The 27,551-nt window shown below is 40.6% G+C and overlaps 1 protein-coding gene across 5 annotated transcripts; it reads right to left on the bottom strand.

Moving 5' to 3' along the window:
* Nucleotides 1-672: 672 nt before the first annotated feature.
* add2 (adducin 2 (beta)) lies at nucleotides 673-26,492 on the bottom strand. Of its 5 annotated transcripts, none has more exons than XM_034692304.1 (15): nucleotides 26,062-26,465; nucleotides 18,466-19,621; nucleotides 17,047-17,236; nucleotides 16,354-16,495; nucleotides 13,808-13,959; nucleotides 13,474-13,554; nucleotides 11,608-11,757; nucleotides 11,243-11,386; nucleotides 10,837-10,935; nucleotides 10,223-10,399; nucleotides 7,040-7,288; nucleotides 6,159-6,272; nucleotides 5,988-6,071; nucleotides 5,752-5,878; nucleotides 673-2,053 (listed from the first exon to the last, which is right to left on the bottom strand). In XM_034692304.1, the coding sequence occupies exons 3-15, from the start codon at nucleotides 17,191-17,193 to the stop codon at nucleotides 1,797-1,799; spliced, it is 1,923 nt and encodes a 640-aa protein (XP_034548195.1). In that variant the 5' UTR covers nucleotides 17,194-17,236; nucleotides 18,466-19,621; nucleotides 26,062-26,465; the 3' UTR covers nucleotides 673-1,796. The 5 variants fall into 5 exon arrangements, with proteins under 5 accessions (XP_034548195.1, XP_034548198.1, XP_034548196.1 ...); XM_034692307.1 differs by lacking the exon at nucleotides 18,466-19,621 and adding an exon at nucleotides 2,202-2,235 and having other exon boundaries at nucleotides 26,062-26,451; XM_034692305.1 differs by having other exon boundaries at nucleotides 19,367-19,621; nucleotides 26,062-26,437.
* Nucleotides 26,493-27,551: the final 1,059 nt, after the last annotated feature.

The following is a 27,551-nucleotide window of genomic DNA, read 5'->3' as shown; positions in this document are numbered from 1 at the left end:
TTATAATCTTATTGTTTATTATAAGCATATTGTTGCCCATATAAAACTGGCTGTTACTTTCCAGCTGTGCTGGCTGGCCTTTGAAATGCATTTGGTTGGTCGGTTTTACATTGAATTTGTCATGGTAATGTTAATGCAAATAGAAAAGTCTTGAATTGACTTATCTCTCTCTCCCTTTCTCTTGCATGTTCACTTACTGAGACGTGTATGTGCATGTGTGTATGTATCCAGCCTAAATACAAAGGCTGATGTTTCTTGTGCATACAATATAATCCTGGAGAGGCCACCAATGATCTAGATTAATGTTATCTAGAGAGAATAAAAAGGTCTGTATTTTGATCTTGGATGGTCAGAGTTAATGCATGAAAGGAAAAATACTGTGTTGTCCGGCTAATAAAAAACCCTGTGAATGAATACAATGCTAATATTTTTACCAGTTTTCAAGTTGTTAATTTAAGATTGATTGCAGCACTCTTGTGATGCTTCCCTACAGAGTGACTGTAGATGAAAGTGATCATCTGTGGCATGAAGTTCGCTTCCAGTTTCTGTTGAATCAATTGTAAGAGAGTTGCGTTGTAAGGAATGTATTTGCCACTTTAACATTTGATCAAAGTTTTAAGAGATCTATAGCAGAAAGCAAAAAAAATGACCAAGCAACAGACAAAAACAGGGTGTCGAGCTGGTTCAAATCAAAGTTGATCTTTAATGACAGATACATGGTAACCTTGCAACACACACTTATACATCCTAATATAAAATAAATAAAAACAATGAGCAAACATCGCACATCAGCAGTTTTGCTAACAGCTACTTCAAACAGAAAGAAAGTTACAACAGTACAGAGGTATCTTGCACACATACATTTAAAAGAAAATGGGAAAGTGGAATGTTTCGTACCTTCAGTATTTTCTGTTACTGTTGTTAAGACTGCATCGGCAAGCAACAAACTCTTTACGCTTCATCTTTTCGTTTGGAGTCGTGGTGGTTCTTATGGCGGATTGGGTTTTGTTGCAAGCCAGTTTATTTTCTCCGCTCTCGCTTTCATTGTTCATCCCTGCTGTAGTAGTTATGTTGGTGGACTAGTTTAACACAAAACCAGCATCAGAGCAGCACAATCAGTAGCTATCAGTATATTTCTACATGTACTACACCTGTGCTCACGTAGCATACCTGCAACACCTATCTGATAAATAGAACCAAATCATGACAAGAGGATGCCTAAGATGATCAACAAATGCAACATACTCAAATGTAAATATACATGTGGTAAGTGTCTACACATGGAGAAAGGGTGCATAATTCAAAGAGATGCCCGTTCTGACTGTGTCTTGCAAAGATGTGGATATAAAAAAAAGGTTTAAATAAACTGTGAGGGGCGAGTGCACAGGATCACGCCAGCAGCCCCAGTGTTAGAAAGGAAGATGTCTGACTGCGTAAACAGTGTAGTTAGATAATGGTTTGAGCACAGCAGGTGAAAAGAAGAAGTGAGTAGTACAGGGACTGTGTTTGTTTGTGTGACAAGACGTAGTGTGTCAAAATGTTGTCTCAGACCTCGATGAAATAATATGTGAAAGCAGTTATCAGTGTTTAAACCTGCTGAAGATAAATCACCACACAGATGTACATAGTTAGCAAGCACTTCTGTTAAAGTATTTGTTGTTGTTTTGGAACACCGTGTCTGTAAGTGCCGTCTGAAGTGACTGTGTTTGAATAGATCTGATGTGGTCGAGTCATCTGTCACACACTGAAAATGTCGCTCAGCTGTATTTCACCGAGGTCCATGTCGTCTGAGCTCCTCAGGTCTCTGCTTTCTCCTTCTGCTTCTTGCTCTTTTTCAGGAACGACGGCGGCTTGAACTTCTTTTTCTTCTTGGACGGGGACTTGGAAGGAGAGCCCTCAGGGGTGACACCTTGCGGTTTAGCGGGCGGAGCAGCAGGCGTGGTGGAGGTGTCGTTGGTTGAGAGAGCCTTCATCCCTTTCTCCAGCTCCTCTGTCGTCTGCTTCTCCTCCTCACCTCCGTTTTCTATGGCTGGAGATTCAGGCTTTGCCTCTTCTGCTCGGAGCATTGAAGAAAATAAAGAACATTTAGCAACAAAATAAAGAGCCTTGTGTTGGATGGAGCTTTAAAGGTACATGCTACACAGCAGATGAACATGCTTTGTTTATGAGAAGTGGGTTGCTGTACTTTTTTCTGTACTTACTATTGAGACAAGACCAAAGCACCTGAAGTTTGCCCTATAAATCAGTGTCACATAGAAAAGGACAGACAGACGGACACACACAGAGATGCAGATGGAGAACAGATACAGTGGGTACAGTGACAGATGGATTTCCCTACAGCGGGCTGTAATGTGGATCATGGGAATCAAAGCGTGACGACTAAGCCAACAGACTTGTATGAGAGGTTTTGACTTATCAAGAAGAGACTTATAGCAGGAATAAAATGTGCACTCTGTTTACAGAGCAACATGTACCGGAGGGGTTATCCATGCAATAAGCTGAGTCTGTGTTTCCGTTATGTGGAGACAAGATGTCTGATGGGAAAGATCAGAAGCACATGCCAACAAAACCTGACAACCTCTGTTGCTCCTTCAGGTATTGATACTTTAATAAGTTTTCTTCCCAATACACAGTTCAAGCTGCCCACATCTTCACACCGGCTCTGTCTACAGTATGAAAAAGTGACATTTCTTGAAGCAGTGAGCTTCACAAATGATTTACTACTGTTAAATTGAGTAAAGGAACGGATTGAGGACTTTCAGACAATGGGTAAGTGGCTATATATGTGTGTTTTTTTTAACTTGTTGTGTCCTATTACCTGAATTATAACATTTTTACCCACATTAATCTCAAAGAATGGTCATTAATGAAGCGCAGGGAAGAATCCAATCATATTTATGCATCTTACCTGAGGATTCACATTGAACATTGCTTTGTACTTCCAAACAATTGCATTTCAAAGCTGATAAGCACTCTTTTATTGTTTTAATTGCTTGGTGTAATTTTGTTTTCTAATGTTAGCTCAGTGACAAGACACACTGACGACCATAGCAAACAGTTATGTTGTTCCAGTTTTAAATGTCCAAACAGTAATGTACATTAGTGTGCACATAACCACAGCAGTGGTAATGACCCTGTATGTTTTCTGTACCAACTGAACCTTTACTTTCTTGAATTTGCTGATAATACTTATTTTCTTTTACATAGGGAGGATTTTAAATGCATATTGCCTTACCTCCACTTCCACTTCAGTTAAAGATGTGGACAGTGTCATAGTTGATCTATCTTAGGCACAGATTTATCTGTGTTGTTTAGACTGGACATATACTGTCCTGGCAATGTGGTGTCCAGCTCAAGTCAAATATGCTATTTGTAAATTGTTATATTTCTGCACATTATATTTATATAAATTAAAATATAATTAACTGTACATCTAGTCTTCAAAGTGAGTCCTTCAATAATCTTCAGTTTGATTTTCTAAAAGGAAGAGCACTAGATGGCCCAGCTGTGTTTAATCTGTGTTTTAACAGAACAGAGAGAGTAAAGTACTCCTGAGGAGGTGTAACACGGTTGTCAGGGAGAGTTTGAAACATGAGAGGGCAGAAGCAGCACTGAGTCACACATGAGCTCATGTAGGACTGGAGCAGGCTGCAGCTCAGATAAGCAGAGTGTGAGGCAAGCAGGGCAGACAGTCAGCGCTCTGCAAAGCCTCACCTGAGGGGGGAGGGCCCTTTGAGGGGGAGGTAGCAGGGGAAGACTCCTTGTCATCTGCCCCCTCCTCCCCTACTTACAGATAAATACAAAGACACACAGTGAGGGACAGTGAGAGTTCAGCTGCACAGGAAGTTAGAAATGTAAGACAGAGCAGTGAACACAGTTTACAAGACAGTTACGAGAGAGATTCATTCTCAGATAGGGGCTGTGTGTCGCATAGAGGCTTAAAAATGACTGTGCTTTCATTTCAACTCACTCCTTAAGGGCAATCTTCAGGAATAATATTTGACATTTTACATTTTTGACCATCCAATGAGAATTAAGACAAGATGAGTTGATGAACACCACACACAGCCCCCGAAGAGGTTAGAAGAAGGATTGCAATGCACTAATAGTGAAAGTGAGTGTTTAAGCTGCCTTTACAAGAATATATATCCTAAAGTATGCAGACATCCCTATGGCCTCCTTAGATACTGAAAGTTTAGACATTAAGACAGTTATGAGATAAATACAAATCTAGACATGACAGATGGTTGAGTAATAAATAAACAGTTTGTCTGGTGAGGGTCTAAGGACTGACATGTTGCTCATGAATGTAGTTTTTGTGCTGGAGTTTCATTTCTTAAAAAATAAACAGAGCTACGACTACTGCTATCCATCTTACCACTATCATCTCTCTCTTAATCTCCCTCTATCCCTCTCTCCAACTCGGTCTAAGCAGATGTGTGTCTAACATGAGTCTGGTCCTGCTGGAGGTTTCTGCCTGTTAAAGGAAGTTTGTCCTTGCCGCTGTAACTTGCTAAATGCTGCAAAGTGCTCTGCTCATGGTGGATTAAGATAAGATCAGACTGGGTCCTGTCTGTAAAAGGGACTGGATCTTATCCTGTATTGATGTTGGGTAATAGAACACAGAGTATGGTAAAGCAACTTTGAGTACCATGAAAAAGGCTGTATAAATCCTATCAATTATCATTTAGTGTTAGACCTGCTCTGTTTGGAAAGAGTCTGCAGATATGTTGTTACTTTGTTGGCAAGACTCCATGGATTAAGGAAGTATTTAACAACCTGAAGCTTGAAAAGATCAGATATACAGTAAAGGGCTCTTCATTGAGGTTTCATAAGATGAGGGACCCTTTCCTGGATCATGCGAGAAAAATTACCTCCCAGTTATTCCCCAATGAAACCTTCCTTTGTGCTGCTCGGTTCTTGGCCCGGCCCATGTCCTGTTTTATTTCTACAACCCTGATCGTTTGAATATGAGACGAAACGCTCACTGTCACATAAAAGATTTGACCAAGCAGCCCCATCCCCCCTTCACTTATTGTGTTATTTTATTATTAACACCTTTTTTTAATCGTTATCTTATCATACATGTTTTTTACAACATGTGTTGTGATTTGACGCTATATAAATAAAGATGGATTGATTGATTGAAGTGTTAAATGCATTGATATGAGAAACAAAAAGTCTTATTTTCCCTTTTTTCATACATTGAGAACAACATCAAACATTAATTTCATTTTGTTCTTCCACATATTTTTCATCAGCTCATTTTTTCTTTGCATTAGTTCACATTTTCATAATTACTGTAATAGGACCATGAACCTGCAGGGACTGTACATGAATACCAACTCTAATAGTGAAATCACTTACATGTTGGAGCTGAGCACTTGTGTCAATAATTGCACACTTTAAGCCTTTCAACATCAGCTACTTAGCCAAAGCTACATTTCTTAAGTTTAATCAGAGCACTCTGGCCCTGCTGACCCAGGACCTCACTAAGAGCAGCAAACCTCTTCCATCATCTGGTGAAGGTCATCCCAGAGGAATCAAGGCTGTTAAAGCAGCAGGTTTTTGATGAGCAACATTAATTGTATCAATCTACCTTCATATTTTCACATTGAAGAATTGCTTTAAGGATTACTCTTGAGGAATAAACAGACATCTACTGTTTACAATAAAATATGGTGTGACTGTATGGTTAATTGACTGAATAGAGTTCAAACAGAGTTAGTGGAGATGAGCTGAGGATCATACCATCGGTCCCTCCATCCTGTTTCCTCTGCACCTCCTTGCGGTACTCGTCCAGCTCCTGGTCTGTCAGCTGGTTAAAGGGGTTGGGAGGCTCTGGCTCTGGTGGGAGTTTAGGTGGGCTGACTGGAGACTAAACCACAAGCAAAGAGACAAAATGATAGCTTTTAACTCTGCAGCCAAGAGGAGGCATGGAGAGAAAAAGAGATGGATGCTTGACAAATAGTGAGAGTGCAGTTTACCGGAGGCCCGTCAACTGTTACGCTAGCGAGGACTTGAGACTGTGGTCCGGCGGTCTTCATGTCCTGACGATTTTGCTGTCGGATCTTAAGGGAGGGGAATAATACATTGTTGGTATGCTTCATGTGACAGGATACAGAGAGAGGGATTATAGTGAAGAGAAAGAGCCAAACCTTGTTCCGTGTTTCAATAACCTCTCGAGGGTTGGTAAAAAGAGGCACAAACTGGTTTGGATTCTCAATCTTGATGGCTGTGCCAGCTTGGGTCATCTCCTCTGCCTTTAACCACTAAGAGAGGAAAGCAACATCAGAGGAATATCTTAAAATACATGTTTTGTTTAATATGCTCATTTGTAGAAAGTCATGTCGATCAGATCTTAAGACAGATTTGAAGAATAAACCAACATGCCTCATTAAAAATACATTTTTCCTCTTTGAAAAGCATGGGGTTTTTTTCAATCATGCAGCCCTGATACAATATTTGTCCACCAGAGGGCAGACTCTGCACGGCAGTAGTCGTAATAGAGCTGTCTGCTTTCCCCTGCAATGCAGAGAAGAGGAGAGAGAAGAGGGTGGGAGGAACAGAGGAGGAGGGAAAACAGAAAGGGAAAGCTAAGCTCCTCCCCCTGATGGAAGGCAACCACTCTCATATTGTTTTTGTCTCCAGAGGACTCATCACTGCAGCTCTGCTTCATCTTTTTCTCTAAGGTATAAGGATGAGCTTCAGTTCTTTGTACATCACATAAAACAAGTCCATCTCTTGATCAGCAGAGAGATGGTGAGTTAATAGCTCTGTCACCTGGTCTCTCTTTGCACCAATTATAATTTTGAAATGAAGCTCTGCACATTTGCATAAGTTAAGCCTTTTCCTCATAACATTCACTAATCTCACCCCTGGTTCTGATCCCATAGCCCTCCAGCTTCTTGAAATATTCTTTAAATCCAGATATCACAGCAGGCAGGAAACCTTTATTCTTAATGCATACATTAAACTTCATATTCAACATCTCTCTTCTTTATTGAGTCTGTTCATCAAATCAGAAGTAGTGGCTCACAGTGGTGCGCTGGTGTCCCGGGCTGGCCTGCTCCTGGTTGACTTTTTGGTAGGCGTTTGGGGTGTTGAGCCATCGGGTCCTCTCCTGCTGCTGACGCTGAGCAAACGGGTGCTGCCTCAGAGCGGGGTGGACGCCATCATCATCAAACTGGTAAAAAGTGGTGGCGGTCGCGGGCACCTCCACCTCCCTCCTTGTCCGCGTTCGCTCCAGCAGCACAGGGAAACGGTAGGCGTAGCCTGTACGGTAGCCCTGAATCACAACAGGAGTGAGACGCTTTTCAATGTGTCCGAGCTGCATGCAACATTCAATCAAAGTTTAGTGGAGATTATGAGACAAAAAGAAGGCTCATGTCCACTGCACTGCTGTTACACTCTTCTGCTGCATCATGTCATGTCAAGCTGTACGTGTGTGTGCATTTCCCCTGAGGTCCCACTGGTGATAACAGCACTGACTCACAATATTTTGGTCCTGATATGTGATTTCTCATGTTTATTTTTGAATCCATAAAATAAACAAGTTCCAGTTTGAAGTGGGCGTATTTAGTGACAGTGAAATTCAGTTGAAACCAGCAGAGAACACCACAGTTCTCTGGTTTTAACAGTATATATGAGGACCTAAAGCCAGTGCTGTTGATGAGGTTTGGAATGACCTTCATGCTATCCTAAGCTAACTGGTTATTCAGAGGGTAGTACCATCATTATTATGTCGTATTATTGAGCTTTAACCTTTAACTCATGTCTGTGATCGTATAGACGGCCAGGGAGTAAGAAACATTTTCAAAACACTGACTTAGTTTAGCCTTCATTAAGTCGGTTTCATTAGCTGCAGCGTGTAACTTTGGTTTCTAGCTGTATCAAATGTATGAGCTGTTTAGTTAAATGCTGATATGTCCACGTTTTATTCAGCAGATCAGCTTACAAGTATTTGATCTGGTCACCAAAGGAAAGCTTTTTTACTTGTATTGTCATGTAGCCTCAGAAAATGTTGGTTTATTTATCAGAGACAGATTGAAAACAACCATCCAGTGCAAGTATCAGAGTTTGTAGCAGATGCTAATTTGTAACATTCACATTTGTGAGACCTTTTTTGATCTGTTGCAGCTCTGTCGTCTCTTTATGTATTTGCAGAAAGGTTGAGGGTCGAGTCCATTAAAACATTTGAACAAAAGCGTTGCAAAATGGAAATCAGTACAAATACTCACATTCAAATCTTGTATTTACCTCAGACAGTCAGTAGTGATGTCTAATATGTTTGTTTTTTTTATCTTGGAGGCCTGATTGTGAAAGCACTCTAAAGATTTCATTAGTAACTGGTTTGCCTGTGTCCATGAGACAGATGTGAAAGTATCATCGTATTTAAAAATAGAAAGGCACGGTCCAGTGTCAAGCACTTCTTAAAACAGCAAAGATTAGCCTTAATTCTTTATCAAATCATTTCAACCTGGCTTTTAAAATTGAACTGAGAATCTAAAACTATCCCTGATTACCTGATTTACCTCTGTTACCTGATCAATAAGTTCACCTTTAATCCTGACGTTCAGTGGGTTTGTTGCCGGTAACGTGTTAATGGAAAAACAGATTGACTTGTGCTGTGTTCACAAGATACGTTAACATATTGAGACTATCTAACACTGCTGTGGGATTTCATTGTTGGTTGTAAGAGGTTTAAAAATGTTGCTCAAAGATACAGCCTTGAATACATTTGGGTTGAAAACAAACCTTGAACTATTTAAGCTGATGCATTCAGCTGAGACATTTCATGAAAACGCTTTGGGTGACTTTTATGGTGCATTTAGAATCTTTCCCAAGATACTGACACGGACGAGTGTTAGCCGTAATATCCCCTTGATCCATGCTGATCTGAGAAATTTCATGTACAAAATGATGTGTCTATTATTTAGAGTAAATTACTGACTAACTAAATGACACAAGGTATTCATTTTTTGTGTTTTAAACTTGTTGAACTGTTGTATTTTCAGCATTGTTGTTGTCTCTGTTGTATTTATGTTTCTTGTGTTTTTTTCTGATATGGACCTACAGGTCTGAAGTAAAATATAAAGTATATATATAGTTTGTCTTTTTGGCACGTTTACATGACGATGAAAGCAAGCTGGAAATACCGTAGCTTCTAGAAAAAACACAAGTTTCTCAATCAAAACCTTGGCTGGCATGTTTTCATGGTATTTCAATATTTTTACCGTCACATAAGTAAATATGTCATCATCCAAAGGTGCAAAGCCCAGGTTTTATCAGAACATAATGTCCAGCTTGTGAACAAGGTAAGAATATTTGCTGATACAACAAAGTCTGCTATGATATGGTTTCAAACAATTAAATTAAGGGTCCTGAAAGGACAAGAGTCAGTATCACATGTCTATAAAGACTCTGAACAGAAAGGAAACAGTGACTGACCCTAATCTGGTAGCACAACAATCTGGATGGATGATTGATAAAGATTGAAGGATCGATACGTTCTCTACTTACTTCTCCTCTTCTACTTCCAAATTACTTTTATCAGCATGAGACCAGTTATTCTGGATTAAAGTTGATCTACACAGCCAGCTGCAGCCGTTTTGGCCCACTCTGTTAGAGGATGATGTTTTAATAAAGAAGAGGATGAGTGGTTACAGAAGCAGCATCCAAACTGAGCTGCTGAGATGAAGGTGCAAGCTGACAAGCCTCCTGAAGTTTGTGTGAATCAGCAAACCTCCCACACATCAGGATCTCAAACTTTTCAGGATGGAGAGCTTCAATTTGAAAAAATCTAAGTGGGGTAATCTAGCAAAGTAGACAAAGCTGACGCAAAGCTAGGAGAGGGTTATAACACGAGAGACATACTGAACGAGAGAACGTTTCAAATCACAGTGAAGATGAGATACTATGACGTGTAGACCGTAATGAGGACCAAGCTCAAAAACATTGGACTCCATAGCATCTTTCGTTAGATGTGACTGCTTGGAGCCAACCAAGATCAAAAGTTTGTGTCCTTCATGCTCCTGATATTTATTAAAAAGTATATAGGGGTCAAAAGCCACTGATGAAAACTATTTAAGGTACAGTGATCTGTGTTTAGTAATCCTTATAAACATGAGCTGATCTTCATGTGCAAATTTAAAGTAGAAAAATATAACATCCATGATCACTGTGTACATGACTGTGTTTAGCATAATTGACTGTTACTCACCAAGTTATCCAGAGTCCTCATGAGAGCTTCGAACTCGTGCTCGCCGACACGGCTCTTGTGAAGAGGTCCAAATGTGGAGCCAGCCCAGCCCACGGTGCCAGCGATGTTAGGTTTATGAATGGTTCGGTCCAGCATGATCAGGTTCTGCTCTCCACCGGCAGAGCACAAAGCTGTCACCTGGCAAAGATAAACCAGATTCTGAGCAAGCCTCAGACTCTCTTAAGCCTCAGCTAACAAACATTCAGGCCAGCAGAGTGCGCGCCTCCTCAGTATCACCATGTTTACTGTGTACAGAGGGAAACATAACACATGATCCTCAGTGGGTTTAAGGGATTCATGACCTTGCCTACAGGCCACTGTTGGTCCTGTAGGAGGACTGCAGTGTCTCTTGGCACAGCACACTCTTGAGCTGTAATACTCTGCAGTGCAGAGCTGCTGGCTGAATTACAGTGAAGGAAGAGAAGGACGTCTGCTCAGTTTTGTCTGTATTATACACCAGCTCTCTCTTCCACTCACACACATCCACACACAGGTGCTGTGGTAGCACTTTGTCTCCAGTACGTCAGCTGTTCGTCACTATAGGGAGTGTGTGTGTGTGTAGTTGTGTGTAGTACCTGGATCTGGCAAGCAGCCTGGATGTGATAGATGGTGTAGAAGGCCTCCTCCATGGACTCCCCAAGAGCCACAATGCCATGATTCCTCAGCACCAGCACCTGCACATCATGACCGCAACATTACCACACAAAACAACAACTTCATTTTTCATTAGAAAAGATGCAGCTCAGTGAAAATGTTGCTGTGGTGAGAGAGAACAGATGACTAGCTCCCAAGGTTAGTCACCACACAGCAGCAGAGGTTTAAATAAATCATCCAAAGCAACTCTAAATCACCCTCTCCCTCCTGCATCCATTCATAAAGCAGAAACAACTCCCGAGGGGGGCAGTAGCAGTAACTGCTGACCCAGGCGATGCTATCTGAGCATTAGATTTAAGGTCCTTTGTTCCTTTGCAGTCTGCTCACCTTACAGGTTGGCCCCAGGCTTTTCTGCAGCTCCACCCTATCCTCCTCTTCCTCCATGACTCCATTGTAGTCGTAATAAGCCACATCACCAACCAGCAGAGCCTCATGGGAGAGAGGCAGGAGGCCGCACTTCATGGCTGAAACCTGGAGACAGTCAGCTGTCAGTCATGGATGTAAGATAATGTAACAGTCTCATATGAAGTCAAGATATGCTGGACATGATGAATTCACACTCAGACACTCATCAAAGTTGTCAACATGCAATGTTTTTCTATGTTCAGAGTTGGATTGTTCACTTTCCCACACATCTGGATCTGACCAGCCAACACCAACCTCTCCCCCCGTGTCGGCTCAGTCTGACTCACCGCAGCCGTGGACGGTGTGTGGAGGTGCAGCAGGCAGCGGACATCAGGCCGTGCAGAGTAGATGGCCGAGTGTAGGCTGAATTTCTCTGTGTCCACGCCGAGGTTGGTGCTGCCCTTCTCCACCACCTCACCCAGGATGTTCACCTTCACCTGGAAACCAAACAGCAGCGTCTGAATGTGCGTCTTTTTCCACACCGGCAGCTCTCTTGTTTTAAAACATCAACATTCCTCCTGCATTCTGAAAGCTCTAAAAAGAGACTTCAGTAAAAACTGCTAAAGCTTTCTTAGTTTTCAAATCTTAGGGGTTGCCTTTTGGTCTAATCATGACCAGAAGTTCTGACTTTTGGAAACATTGAAGAGAACCACTATCATTTATTGATTAGCTCTCATCTGACAGGAAGTGTCCTGTCCCTGTTTTTCACCCCCTCATCAAATCACCTCTTTCCAAACCAAAACAAACAACTTCGGCTGTGAATTGCAGCTTTTACCTCAAATTACTAACCCCACTTTCCTACTAATCACCCAGCTGTGTTTCATACTTGATTCTGATTGGTCTAAGCTCCGTAACAACAGATATTAATTCTGAATAGCTAGAGCAACACCAGGGACATCCAGATCACTCTCCTCCTATCAAATCAATCGTCAGAGAGGATTCCAGACCATTCATATGTCATGATTTCACTTCCTCATGGTGATTGGGTGGCAAAAGCGTTAGCTTCCGATAGCATAGGAAACAACAAGGAGGACATTTTTGGTCACATAGAGACTTAAAAACTACATTCAAAGCTCTTTACTGGACAGACTATGATGACATTAATTGTACATAATCTGAAGCATTGTTTTTTGCTGTATATGGTATGTAGAATAATCTGTAATATTTTGACATATTGGAAACATTTATGACAACATTGATATTATTGATATATTAGTGATCGGCACATATTGGCGATAACTTCTACTAGTTTTGTGAGGGGCACTCAGTTCGGTCACTCTGAGTTTGGTGAGGTAATCATCTCAGTGCAGGGTCCAGTGTGTGTGCCTGATTGGCACTGATTTGGAGGTGTGGAAAGCTTAAATACTCTTGGGGTCCAGTTCCCTGGGCTGACTCATTACTGTCTGAGGTAATGAGAGTTGGCTCCTTGTGTTTTCAGTGTAGTGGGTCTGTATAAGCCCCACATTTGTTTCTCTTTCTGAGCTTTGTTTGTTTGGTTAGCCTGTGTTTCGGTTCAATAGTATTTGGTCTTTTCCCTTTCCCCTTCTTATCGCTTGCAATGTTGTGGTTATTCCTTTGAGATAACTTTAAGAACCCCTTGGTCCACAATTGCGTCTCAATGTCCTCGGCTCCTGACAGTTTATGTACTGGTCGGGCTCTTGGATGGAAGTTGATAAATTATGAAAAGATCCTTAGAAGCTCATCAAGGTGGAGAGTTTTAGGCTATAAGACAATGTTTTTTTGCTTTGAGACAGACGGATTTGACTGAAGGAAGAACTGGATCCTAGATCTGTTTATAATGTTTGGAAACAAAAGTCATCATCAGATCTTTAAAATTCCTCCACCAATGATATTCTCATGTAACAGCTTGTGACCTTATGTGTGTTTATCATTAAAGCAGTTTTAAAGCTGTGTAAGAATGAGTGTTAAACCAGGTTTTGACTGACTAAATTATTTTCTTCTCAGACTTTGCTGCAGAATAAATAATCAAGAAGTTCATTGAAAGAAAACATCTATATATAAAATCACACCAGTAGAATAAATTAATAAATAAATGAATATAAACAAAAATGAAACATAATACAGCACACAGTAATTTACAACACACTTCCTCAGACATCAGAGCGAGTGTGTCCTGTGTTCAGTTTACTCACCAGACTGGATCCTGTCACCTCACTATAGGCCAGTCCATCTGGAAGCACCAGGAAGTGTTCCTGCTCTTTGCTCACACGCAGCTGTCAGAGAGAACGAGGGACACATGTAAGAGCAGATAATTCAAGTAACGTTTGATTCATTTCGTCCCTGATGTGACTTTCTCACAGAAACGCAGACCAAAGCCGATCTTATCAAAAGCCCTGAGCGTCAACAGCCAGCCTTTCTTTTCCGCTCCTACGACTGATGTGATGAACATCCTGTTCAGTCACTGTGTGTTCTGCCTCACAGCAAAAAGAAGAAAATAGCATCATTTGAAAAGAGACGGGAACTCACAGTGAGACATGTGCGGCTGATCTGCACCCAGCCGAAGAGGTCGAACAGGCGATGGGTGCTGGCCAGCTTGCAGCGCATCAACCTCTCCCCCTTCACCATGCTGCCAGGCTCCCAGCCGTGAAGGTCGTTGATGGGTGTTACCATCATCATGTCTGTGGAGGAGGAGAGGAAAATCAGACAGAGGAAGAAGAAGTGTAATTTGATGGTGAGTGGTTAATGGATTCTCGTCACACTTTTGAACATAAGGAAACAGTCATGGTGGGTAATATCTCATAACATGTGGACATTTTTTAATCTTGGAGCTTTGAACAGGCTTTTCATTTGATTTATTTTATTTCATTCATATTCAATGATCCCAAAACAAGTTATTTTATATCACCTTTTAATAAGAATTCATTCAAACTACTTTATGATGAGCTTTCCCTGACCATGTTTTAATCAGGCGACTCAATCATTATTGATGCACAGTCCAGTCGCCTGAGCAGAGGGCTTAAGTAACGCATTAATTAAAAAAACACCTGAGTTTGCAGAGCTTAGTGTAACAATTACTCTTTCAACAGTAATAGCTTATCGTTATACTCTCTTAATAGTTTCTTTCCCATCAGGAAGGTTTACTTTATTTTCAAACATTTGTTTACTTGAAATAAACAACTATTTTGTCAGCTTCATTATCTGAGTTTAGTCACCGCCTCTCCATTTTTCATCCAGCTGACCCACAATGTTCCTTGTGAGCGATACGCTACTTTTTCACCAAGCTAGCTTACACACACAGGTGTGCTAGTAAAAAAAAAAACTATCTCCAACAACGGATTCAGCAGTGATTTAAAGTGTCTATTACACCAAGAATAATACATGTTTAAGTCAACCTGCCAATGAAGCAGCTCTTTGGACAACATTGAGGTGAATCTGTCTAATTCTACATTTTAATCTGATTATAAAATACCGTTCAGCTGGGCGGCTCAGTGGTAGAGTCAGACGTCTATCAATTGGAAGGTCAGCTGTTTGATCCCAGCTCCTGCAGTCACTTGTCAAAGTGTCATTGAGCATGACACTGAGTCCCAAATTGCTCCCACTCTTGTTCAGAGGTGTGTGAATGTGTATTAAGGAGGTTAGCTAATACTGACTGCCTCTATCATCAATGAGTGAATGTGATATGAATGGGTGAATGTGGCGAGTAGTGTAAAAGTGCTTTGAGTGGTCAGAAAGACTAGAAAAGCACTTTATAAATACAAGTCCATTCACAATTTACAAAAAGAAACAGTAACTTGATCACACTATTGGAACACCTGATTCAGAAACTACATTAAGATGCTAAAGGTGTTTCTTGGGAGGTTTCTGTTGATGATCTAGTAGTGTTTTGGTAAGTTCCACCAGCACCCTAAGTGTTCCTTTATAGTCTAACTTTGACTATACTATGGATATGTGTGTCTATATTCACCATTGTGTTTCTGATTATTATGAATGTACACTACCAGTCAAAAGTTTGGAAACACCTTCTCATTCAAGGGTTTGTATTTCTTTAAATTATTTGAAACACTGTAGATAAATACTGAAGACATCAAAACTATGAAAGAACATATATGGAATTATTAAATAGACAAAAAAGTGTTAAACAAAGCAGAATCTGTTTGATATTTCAGATTCTGTAAAGTAGACCCCTTTTTCCTTCGTGACAGCTTTGCACACTCTTGGTATTCTCTCAGTCTGCTTCATGAAGTGGTCTCCTGGAATGGTTTCTAATGAACATGAGCCTTGTCAAGAGTTCATTTGTAGAATGACTTGCCTTCTTAATGTGTTTGAGACCATCAGTTGTGTACTTGTGTTGTTCTGAGGTAGGGTTAGCACACAAGGGATAGCCCTATTTGACTACTGTTGTAATCTAGATTATGACAAAACCAGATTATTTCATAGTTTTGATGTCTTCAGTATTAATCTACAATGTTGAAAATAATTTAAATAAATAAATAAAAAACATTGAATGAGAAGGTGCGTCCAAACTTTTGACTGGTAGTGTATATCCATGAAAATTCAATAAAAATACATATTTTTTTAAAAAGATGCTAAAGGTGTTTGGGCAGCTCAATGGATCACCAAAGCCAACAGCTATGTTTAGTCACTCAGGATTCAATTATTGTCATTCAGCCACTACATCTTTTTTTGGATTCCTTAGCACTATATTTCTTAAAAATGACCAATTACTTCCTGTTTCTGCTGAGCAAATCTGTCTGCAGCTCAGGGTGTGAGTCTTTGTGAGGGTAGCTAGGTAGCAGTGGGACAAGAATATTAAAGCTAATGGTGGCGCAGATGGATTCTCCTGTAGTGAGTTGTCAACAGCAAACATACAAAAACAAGGTCACCACTATCCAGGTGAGTCCAACCGTACAAAGTACATCAAAGAGATTTTTGTTCAGAGCTGCTTTTAAGTTAATTAAACCGCCTAAAAAAAGATGTGCTTGTGCCAGAGCTTCATGGATTAAATCAAGAAATGTGTAGAAACAATGAGACTCTGCAGAGAAATGAAGAGAGGGACAGATATGTGTACATACTGGAGGGGGAGACTGGCAGGGCGGCTGGAGAGCCATGTGAGGCCATGAAATCAGCCAGCTGTCTCAGTGCCCAGAGGTTGGATGAACTGCCACCCTTCTTCATCTGCTCCTGGATCAGCACATCCAGCTCCTCCCTGAACGACTACATACAAACGCAGATATGAATATATTACCACACTCACATGAATTCACAGACCATACGTCACAAATAGATACAGTTTTTATGTTCAAAAGGCCTTATATTTAGCATTTTCACATTCCTGTCTTTTGCTACATTGGCTCATTTTTTCCGACTTCTTGCAGACAGAGTGATCAATAATAATCACAGAGGGATTGAACTCATGCACCGATGAACAAATACACTCCAGGGGTGAGGCTGAGTTAACGAATTTAATGACTCGTCTCTTAAAATCAGTTTTATCACTTCATGAGCATCCTCTGCACTTCACACAGATCTCCATCAGCGTTATGTATCCTCTCTGATGCCCTCCCATATGCAGAGAAACACAGAGTCATGCACCCAGAAGAGCTCTGCACTGACTGTTGCCTGAGCTGTCAAGTAGCATTTGAGTGCAGATTAATCGTAATGTGAGGAGATAACCGCTTCTAGAGGGAAGGAGACGGAGAAGGAGAAAGGAAAGGAGAAAGATTGAGACGATAAATCATCCACACAGAGACTAACGGCCTTCTCACCGGACTCTGGAGGAGGCTGGAGATGCGTTTCTTGTGCTGAGGTCCAGAGCCAGGTGTGGAGTGCTGAGGGGACGGGAGGCTCTCAGGGACCCCATCACTGGGGCTGCGCTGCACCGGGGTGCTTTTGGGGGTCGGGGACTTACTCATCTTCTACTTTTTGTGACTTACAACCAAGGATGGACGGGGAGAGCTGCAAAGAGAGAGGAGTAATGTTAGTAATGCTGCTTACAAAGCACTTTATTCAGCTGTTATGATCAAATTAAAGGTACATATAGGAGAAGTGGATAAGACACTTCCTAGCCCAATGACTTCTGGGAGGTGGAGGCTGCAGATCAGTACAGCCTCCATCAAGGCTACATCATCAAGTCTTTACAACCCTGACTCTGACTTTTCTCCATCCTTCTGTTGGACATGACAAAGGCTGGGTGTGGCTGGTCATTCTTGTAAGATTCACATATTTCCCTGACCCTCACTTCCCCCCTGTCTGCCTTCAGTTTACAGCACTGAATGACAACATCAGCAACACTTTCATCAATGGCAGGTGATCTGAGGACAGCACTCAGTCAGAGTTAGGGATCCCTTACTTCTAAATCCTTCATGAGTGGATCAGTAGGAAATATGATAAACCAAGTGAGAATACACACTACAGTCCATTTACAGTAGGAGAAAACAGGAGATTGGCCTGAGGATTGATGGTGACACATCATAAATCAGATGAACATTGTACATTGCACACAGCCCCCTTCTTATTGGAATAAAGGTACAGTTCATGGCAGCTGCACAGACCCTGCCTGATGGCAGATAAGACAGGGTGAGTCTAAGGGGCCTCAAGTTGCCCAACAAACCGTCTAACAACACCTTTACAGCATGCAACAAGCCAAAAACAAAACAAGTGAGCTTTCTTGTGTCTTAGAGCTCCATGTGTCCCAAACATATCAAAAACAGTGGACATACCCATGTTTGAATTTAAGTGAGCGGACAAATGAGGTGAGTGTAAAGTGTTTCAGAGATAGAGCAGATAAGATTTAAAGGTTAAAGGTGGAAAATAAAAGAAATAATCCTGTGAGGTTAAAAAATCAGGGTTTATCCTAAGAAATGGAAGTGCAGTGTAGAATATTTTGGGATTTCCTGAGCCTGCATGAACAAGAGTCCTTCAGGATTACAAACAAGCTCAGAGGTTGTGAGAAACTCTGATGACCCACACAGATGCAGGATCAAATATTAAATAACATCAGTCAGTACAATCAATAAGCTCACTTAAGTAACAGTCAACTCAGAGCAAATCCTTTTGTATCTTGCATTAATATGAAAGCTGAGTTTGATCTTGCAGGTATAAAAATAAACAGAACATGTGACCGAACATTAAGCCGTGTTTCTGTCTATTTTCAAGCAGCAGCATTAAGATGAAAAATAACCTACCCTCACATTAAGGATGCTGCATCCCTCAGGGCACTGGCTGGTGGAAATGCAGAGCTGAAGTAAATGGAGCATTAGCAGTAAGAGCTCACATGCAGGCAGAAGCATCAGAGCCACAGACAGGAAGTTAGCTTGTGATACACAAGCTTGTGCACAGCGCAGTAATTGGAGAAAGAGTAAAGAGTTACCGTAAGGATCTTCTGAACGGAGCACTCGCCCCACCCCCAGTTACACACACACACACACACACACACACACACACACACACACACACACACACACACACACACACACATACAGGGCTGCAGGGAGCAGATAAGGTCCCAAATGCACCACACCCTCTCTCCTATACTACATCTCCCCAACTGGCTCGCTTACTTTCTTACTTTCTTAGTTTCATCACTGCAACATTACTATTAGAGCATCTCATATCACATCTACTCCCAACAGAGAAAGCATTGCATCATATGTAAATGAATTTCTCATTTCCTAGCTCTGCATGTGAGAAAAGCTGACAGATGACTAAACCTTTAATGGAGTTTCTGGATAAACTGCACTTTATCCCGTTAAGCTTTCTGCACACACAATTAGTGAGACATTACATTAGATATCTAAGTTCATCTGCCATTTGCTCCTGTATTGACTAAGCTTTTTAATGATTCCCTGATTTGCATGACATTGTTTCACTGTCAAACCTCCTCCAGATCATAACAACTGTGTTATGATATTAAAGGAAAACCTGCTTATCTCCTCATTCTCTATGTCTTTGGTGTTTAACTGTTCAAAATACATTAGATTGACTTTATTCAAAATATCAAGTTGGATGTTTTTAACAAATTGCCTGGGAAGCCTCCCGTCTATCCACGTTTTAAATTTGAAGCAGCAGCCCTCTCCTCTTACTCACAGCAGATTTCGGTTCACAGAGAGTATGACTTTCTCTGTGGGGGTAGAGGGGGCCCAGCTGCTGACAAGCAGCAGACAGAAAGCCTCTCTCTCCAGGGAGGGCCCTAATGACTGAGGGGAGACATGGAGATCTGGCTGCCGGCCCACCGCCTCTGCTTCCTCCTCCACTTAATCCACGGTCACACTGAAGGATGCATCATCACCTCGCCTTTGTTTCATAAAATCCTCAGGATGTAGTCCCCTTCCTCTTTTAGCCCTGAAGTGCAAAAACAGAAATCCAGAAATGCCCAAGTAATATGTTTTTCACAAAGGTTATTATCTGTGGTATCCTTCATCAGAACACATGGACTAATACATCTAATGCTGCACCTGCTGCTGTGTTGGAAATCATTGGACAAACAAAGAAGTGAACAGCAGCATGAATTTGCTTGTTGCACATCACCTTCACACATCCATGGCTGTATTGACTGCTGTAAATCCACCCACTCTCCGTGGTTTTAGGCAGACTGAGTCTGAACATTGACATCCTGCAGTGGAGAGGCAGATCGGGGTATAATTACCTAAGTAGCTCTGGATTGATTTCCCCTGGCTCCCCTTTCATTAGGTTTTTATGATAATGGCTGGTTAGTGGATCACATCCAGTTGCATAACTGGTTTTGGGAAAACAAGTACAAATAGTTTTCTGTTTTTTGATACACGCAGTTTTTCAACAATAATTGTGATCACGTTGAAAGATTATGCTTTGGCCTTGAAATATGCCACCTTAATCTGTGATGTCATCAGCTGAAATAACTCATGTTTTATCTAACTTCACTCTGCCCCTCATATGTGCGTGTTTGTTTTATAGTAAATAACTGTTTTAAAAGCAATAGGTCACTTAAGGTTGTATCTGTATTACACTTTTATGGCGGTCTCAGAGAAGTATAAAAAAATGTCATCTTAGTTTTTAAAGCAGCTTTTATCAAATGATTGAAAACATGAATAATGTAGAAATCAATGCCTCAGTTTTTTAAATGTATATCATATGTTTCAGGTGAATTCTGATACAACACAACCTCAGTGCAGCCTCTGTCACATGGCAGCTTGTAAACAGAATGAAGCCTCATTAATGAACTAATTTGTGATAACATCTATATTTGTCAGATGAGATTATTAGTGAACATCATTTCTAGAGACTCTCAGTTTAATATAACACACAGTTAAAGACTGGGTATGCCTCCAGCAGTCTTTATCCCTATTGCATGTTGATGTATCATTCAAGGGTGATTGTGCTGCATTCAGCCTGAAATAAATTGACTCATTTACTCTAAACATCTGACTGAGCAGACTGAGTGCTTGGCAGAAATGCTGCATACACAAGATGAAAATGCATTAATGCATAAATGATGTAGAGGTAGAACACAGTTTGTTGACTCCATGCAAGATGACTCTCCCCTATTCATGGCCTCTAAAGGCACATTTTGCTCTCACCTCGGAGAACCACGCAGCATGTAAATAAACCAAACTTAAATATGGAGAACACTTTAGAGGAGAAAACTAAAAGGAACTTCAAACATAAAGTGATGGAGTCCAAAACAGCCAGGCGAGCTTTATAACAAGTTTTAGATTGTTCTTCACGGACAGAAACTAACACACGAAATTATAACAGGCATGACCTTCATGGTCAGTGTAGAAAAGCCCCTTGAATGTCAGCAGAAGGCTAAAATATATGACATTTGTTCCAGTTTCTATTATTGTTGTTCTGTGAGTTGCTTTGCTGAGTATTACAGGCTTGATTCTGTGTTTGGTAACAGTATAGTTATGTGTGGAGTGTTTTTCCCTTGTTAATGTGAGCTATCTCATTCCTACCGTAGTTATTGTAAATTGTTTATTTGTATCTCCCTCAGAAACCACATTCTTCTCCAAATAAAGCACCTGAACTGGAAGCTCAGCCTCAATGATTCTTTTACGGGAGTCACACTACCATAATGTTTGCTGCTCTATTCAGAGCAACTGTAGAGGCCCTAGACCTCTGCTATAGTCAGTGTTAAATATCCACATTTAATGAACATTCATTTGCTTGTGGAATTTAAGTTAAAGTTAAAAATGAATCTCTAGCGGTGCAGACACTGGGAGGCTCTATCACAGGACATTTTAATGATTAATAATGATTAGCTTGGTCCTAAAAAAATGACATACATAAAAAAAAGAGCAGCAAAGTTTAAGTAATTGGAACAAAACTGTATCAGATATTTTGATTGGGAGATTAATACTCCTTCACTCTGTCACTTTTCACTTTTACAATAAAATGTGAATATTTTCAGCATCTTGGAACAAATGTTAGACTGTTTTGTTTTTATTGGATTCAAAATCAGTAACAAAACATTTGAAGTAATACAACTTTAGCACTAATAGCTTTACCCACCTTCAGGAACAAAGAGTGATATCAACCATTTCTCTTTTAGAAAATAACTGACATTAATACAGCAGTAACACTATACAATAATGGACTTTTTCTTAGCGAAATAATGCTTAATTCATGTTGAAGTAAGGCATGGCACATGATGATTTTCTGGATGAATTAATTAATAATTCCTTTTGTTCACCATGAACTATTGATCCTGTCACTATGACATCATGTAATGACAACGTGTTTAATCCATCATTAGTTAAGGTATGGTAATTAACAGTTACTTCATACATCAGTTCTTATATGACCAAATTTGCTGGACATATAAGGGTTTCTTTTAGGATAATTGCATATGAACAGCCTCTCAGGATGAATTTTTAAACGTCATATTTCTGAGAACAAACTGAATGGTGTGTGTGTATATATATATGTATATATATATATACATATACATATACATATACACTGCCGTTCAAAAGTTTGGGGTCACCCAGACAATTTTGTGTTTTCCATGAAAACTCACACTTTTATTTATCAAATGAGTTACAAAATGAATAGAAAATATAGTCAAGACATTGACATGGTTAGAAATAATGATTTTTAGTTGAAATAATAATTTTGTCCTTCAAACTTTGCTTTCATCAAAGAATGCTCCCTTTGCAGCAATTACAGCATTGCTGACCTTTGGCATTCTAGCTGTTTATTTGTTGAGGGAATCCAAAGAAATTTCACCCCACGCTTCCTGAAGCACCTCCTACAAGTTGGATTGGCTTGATGGGCACTTCTTGCATACCATATACTATCAAGCTGCTCCCACAACAGCTCAATGGGGTTGAGATCTGGTGACTGCGCTGTCCACTCCATTACAGACAGAATACCAGCTGCCTGCTTCTTCCCTAAATAGTTCTTGCATATTCTGGAAGTGTGCTTTGGGTCATTGTCCTGTTGTAGGAGGAAATTGGCTCCAATCAAGCGCTGTCCACAGGGTATGGCATGGCGTTGCAAAATTGAGTGATAGCCTTCATTATTCAAAATCCCTTTTATCTTTTACAATTCTCCCACTTTACCAGCACCAAAGCAGCCCCAGACCATCACATTACCTCCACCATGCTTAACAGATGGTGTCAGGCACTGTTCCAGCATCTTTTCACTTGTTCTGTATCTCACTAATCTTCTTCTGTGTGATCCAAACACCTCAAACTTTGATTCGTCCGTCCGTACCTTTTTCCAATCTTCCTCTGTCCAATGTCTGTGTTCTTTTGCACATATTAATCTTTTCCTTTTATTGGCCAGTCTCAGATATGGCCTTTTCTTTGCCACTCTGCCTAGAAGGCCAGCATCCCAGAGTCGCCTCTTCACTGTAGACGTTGACACTGGCGTTTTGCGGGTACCATTTAATGAAGCTGCCAGTTCAGGACCTGTGAGGCGTCTATTTCTCAAACTAGAGACTCTACTGTACTTGTCTTCTTGTTCAGTTGTGCACCGGGGCCTCCCACTTCTCTTTCTACTCTGGTTAGAGCCTGTTTCTGCTGTTCTCTGAAGGGAGTAGTACACAACGTTGTAGGAAATCTTCAGCTTCTTTGCAATTTCTGGCATGGAATATCCTTCATTTCTAAGAACAAGAATAGACTGTGGAGTTTCATATGAAAGTTCTCTTTTTCTGGCCATTTTGAGAGTATAATCGAACCCACAAATGTGATGCTCCAGATACTCAACTAGCTCAAAGAAAGACCAGTTTTACAGCTTCTCTAACCAGCAAAACCGTTTTCAGCTGTGCTAACGTAACTGCACAAGGGTTTTCAAGATGTTTCTAATCATCCATTAGCTTTCTAACACGATTAGCAATCACAATGTATCATTGGAACACTGGAGTGATGGTTGCTGGAAATGGGCCTCTATACACCTATGTAGATATTCCATTAAAAACCAGACGTTTGCAGCTAGAATAGTCATTTACCACATTAACAATGTATGGGGTGTATTTCTGATTAATTTAATGTTATCCTTATTGAAAAAAACAGTGCGTTTCTTTCAAAAATAAGGACATTTCTAAGTGACCCCAAACTTTTGAACGGTAGTGTACATAAACATATACATATACAGTATATAAACACTTGTGTGTGTGTGTGTTTATATACTGTATATAAAATAAGATAAGATAGTCCTTTACGCGTCCCACAACGAGGAAATTCAAGTTTCACAGTAGCAAGTAGACAGTGCAAAAAAAAAAATATATGAAGCAAACAAGAGCCTATAAAGTATCAATTATTAAAAAGTTTTTGGCAATTAAAATTAAAGAGGTAAAAATAAGCATATCTTACAACATATATATATATATATTTATATATATATATTATTGATTATAGAGTCTGACCCCTGCAGGAAGAACCACAGGGTCAAAGAAGGACTTCAGAAGAGCCCCCTCCACACCAAAAGACCGGAATCTCCTGAGCAGAAAGAGTCAGCTTTGTTCCCTCTTGTACAGCACATTTGAGTTGTCTGACCAGTCCAGTTTATTGTTCAGGTGAACACCCAGGTACTTGTAAGATTTCACAATCTCAATGCCCATTCTCTGGATGTTCACTGGTGTGGGAGGAGGGGACTTGCGTCTTCTGAAATCCACCACCAGCTCTTTGGTCTTTCCTGCGTTGAGCTGGAGTTGGTTTCTCTGGCACCAGACTGCAAAATCCTGCATCAGTTCTCTGTACTCCCTGTCGTCCTCATTGGTGATTAGGCCAACAATGGCAGAGTCGTCAGAGAACTTTTGCAGGTAGCAGGTATATATGTACAGCCTATGTATATATATTCATATACACAAACACACCATTCAGTTTGTTCTCAGAAATATGACGTTTAAAAATTCAGCCTGAGAAGCTGTTCATATACAATTATCCTAAAAAAAAAAACTTGTATGTCCAGCAAATGTGGTCATCTACTGTAAACTTTTGGAGTTTTATTTTACTTCATGAGGTTAGATTATACCAAATAATGCCCCCTTTAAAGAGGTAGACAGTCTGAAGGTCAATATTGTGCAGTTACATTTGCAGAAATTGTTAAAAAATAAATATATTGATATTTAGCTTAGATTTGAGTCAGTTAACCAGGATAGTTTTAATTATCTATTTTTGTTTAATGCAAATAAACCAGTATTATAGCAGCAATGTTATATTTTGTAGAGTAGGCTGTGGTGATGGGGCCCGCACTGAGATATCTTTTCAGGGGGCCCAGAATTCCTGGCAACGCCCCCGTGTGTGTGGTCCCCTATTTTTCCACTTTCTCCGGCATAATGCCAATAACACTACCTTTTAAAAGAACAATGCGTCAAATGTTGACAAATAAACTTGTAGAGTAACAAATGTAAAACAAACAGCCTCTGAAGTATAGAGCTTCATCACTCTCTGAGCATCTCAACAGCACGCACACTGTATTGACTCCATAATCCCAAACACGCTGAGCCACATGGCGGAGCAGGAGGAGGAGGAGGAGAGAACAGGCCTATTGATCAGATAGTCATGTGTGTGCAGTGCACCCTGCTTTACATCTACAGCTCCATATTTCAACGTGAAAGAACACCATTGTTTTATGGGATGTAAGCATCATCTGCTCCTCCACCAGCCAGCGGCCCGCGCTCTGCATGGCTGCCTAGCAACACTCGCACGCTCTGCAGCCTCAGCACCAGCAGAGCGAGCATCCTCTAATGGCCACCCGCAATATGCAGAGGACAGCAGCGACGACACATCAATGCACGACTCTGTTTGTGCGAATACTTCAGCTTATACACGTTTAAAACCATCACGTTGAAATCAAACAAATCGCCTCGTGATGTCCCGCAGATTCAGCATTCAGTTAGATCGACCGAGCTCGAGTGAAACATGCGGAAATCAATCACTAATGAGGAAGATTAGACCCTTCATGGTTAAAGCACTGCCATCACACTGGAAACAAAACACTGGCTGCAGGTATGGGACCTTGCGCTTTGCATGAGCCAAATAAAGGCACGAAGAGGACATTAAACCATTGGGAATATGTAGAGGGTGCTGCCCCTTAAAAAAATATTCCAATTTTCATCCTTTTATTCAAGCACAAACCACAGCAAATCCCTGGATCGGCAGTGAGATCCATGACCCACAACAACACGGTAAACATCAGGCAGTAAGGACGGTGCGGTGTCAGACTGAGGCATCATGCGCACATACCGCTCATGCACGCCACAGGGAGGACCCCGTGCTACGCCCTGCCATTCCACCATGATGATATAGCCTCGATCCACACAACGAAACACAAATATGAGCAGGCAGTGTACTCACCTCAGTGCATCCTCAGGACGGTGCCCTCTGCGTGGGTGCGGCACACCCACAGCCCACAGCCGCCCTCAGAATAAGCAGATGTGGTTAATTACAGCAAATGTATCAAAGCTGGAACGCGAAACCAGGTTCCCTTTGTCAGACTATATCAGGGCCTCAGCTGAAACCAAATCAATGGACCCTGCTGATGTGTTTCATCTCTCTGCTCGCCTGGACCAGCCCACTGCCACGCCTGTCCACAGTCTGACACCTAAAGAGGGCCCCCACTCCTGCAGGGGGATTCAGTCTTGGCAGCCCCACTTGGTTATTGTGTTGTAAGAGGATACACACAGCCCTCGTGGTTTTCGCTGTCTCCCAAAACGTTGTTTAGTTTTCCAGGCCCAGTTTAAGTCTAAAAAAGCTCGAACACATCAAACAGGCGCCCCCTGCTGTCTGAATACAGAAGAGCATGCAGTGTAAAATGCGAGAGGTGTCACCTGGTTTTGTCACTTCTGTGATCCACAGGGTGGAAAAATAGCAGTATATTTTCACCTTATGAACTTCAATTTAGTATTTGAAATCTCTGTTGCCTTTTTTTCAGTTGAAAATTTGTTTTGAATCTACTAGTTTCACTGATGCTGACATCAGCTGTCACTTAATAAGGTGACCGGGCTTTCTCATTTAGGGCTCCAAGTAGTTCCTGTTTATGATTCAAACGATTCAAACGATTCAAACTTACGTCACTATCTATTCATCAAATAGAAGTGTAGATGTAGTGTATACATCTGTAATATTTGCAATATTTTATTTTATTCTATTTTAGTTTATTCTATTCTGTTTTATCAGTACTATTATTATTATTATATTTCTAACTCTGTAAGTACATTGTTGTATTCCCCTGTCCCGTGTTGTAAGCTGCTATAACAAAATAATTTCCCCCAATGGGGATCAAATAAAGTATATCTTATCTTATCTTAAGTCTGTAAAACTCTTTGCTGTTACCAATAAGACAGTCCACAATCTTAACTGCTTTTAAATCCTCTCTTTAAACCTTTTTATATAAGACGGCCTTTCTCAACTCCTGAGTCTTTGCTATTTTTTTGCATTCTGAAGTCCTGTTTTTTTTATTTGCTTTTGTAATTTCTGCATTTTTTTTTGCTGTGAAGCACTTTGTCACTTTGTTAAGATAAGTGCTATATAAATACAGTTCATAATAATTCAGCATAATGCAATACACTGGGATCATCAGGGTTAAATCATTTTCCCATTTACTGTGAGATTATTGACAATACAGAATAAGTCATCTTTGCTCAACTTTAAAAGCTGCCAATATGTACCAGTGCATCAATAATAATAATCCAATCATATGTCACACCGTGAAAGGTCCATTCTGCATGGTTAGTACCTGAACTATTATTTAAGTCAGACTAAACAGGTCTATGACTTCAGCTTACATTTGAAAATAAGCCTTCAATGTGAAATAGAATAAAACACTAACATTCTTATGCATCGGT

Source organism: Notolabrus celidotus, chromosome 9 (assembly GCF_009762535.1).
Source record: "Notolabrus celidotus isolate fNotCel1 chromosome 9, fNotCel1.pri, whole genome shotgun sequence".
In the NCBI taxonomy this organism is placed as follows: domain Eukaryota; kingdom Metazoa; phylum Chordata; class Actinopteri; order Labriformes; family Labridae; genus Notolabrus; species Notolabrus celidotus.
Note: the sequence above shows the minus strand (reverse complement) of the source record. Positions and strands in the feature narration are given on the sequence as shown.

Coding starts and splice junctions, on each gene's coding strand:
- add2 (XM_034692303.1), bottom strand. CDS start 17,193: ATGAGTAAGTCCCCGACCCCCAAAAGCACCCCGGTGCAGCGCAGCCCC. Junction 13,960..16,353: donor CCTGCCAGTCTCCCCCTCCA/GTATGTACACAT, acceptor CCTCCTCCACAG/ACATGATGATGGTAACACCC. Junction 2,054..5,751: donor ACAGGATGGAGGGACCGATG/GTATGATCCTCA, acceptor TGCTCCGAGCAG/AAGAGGCAAAGCCTGAATCT.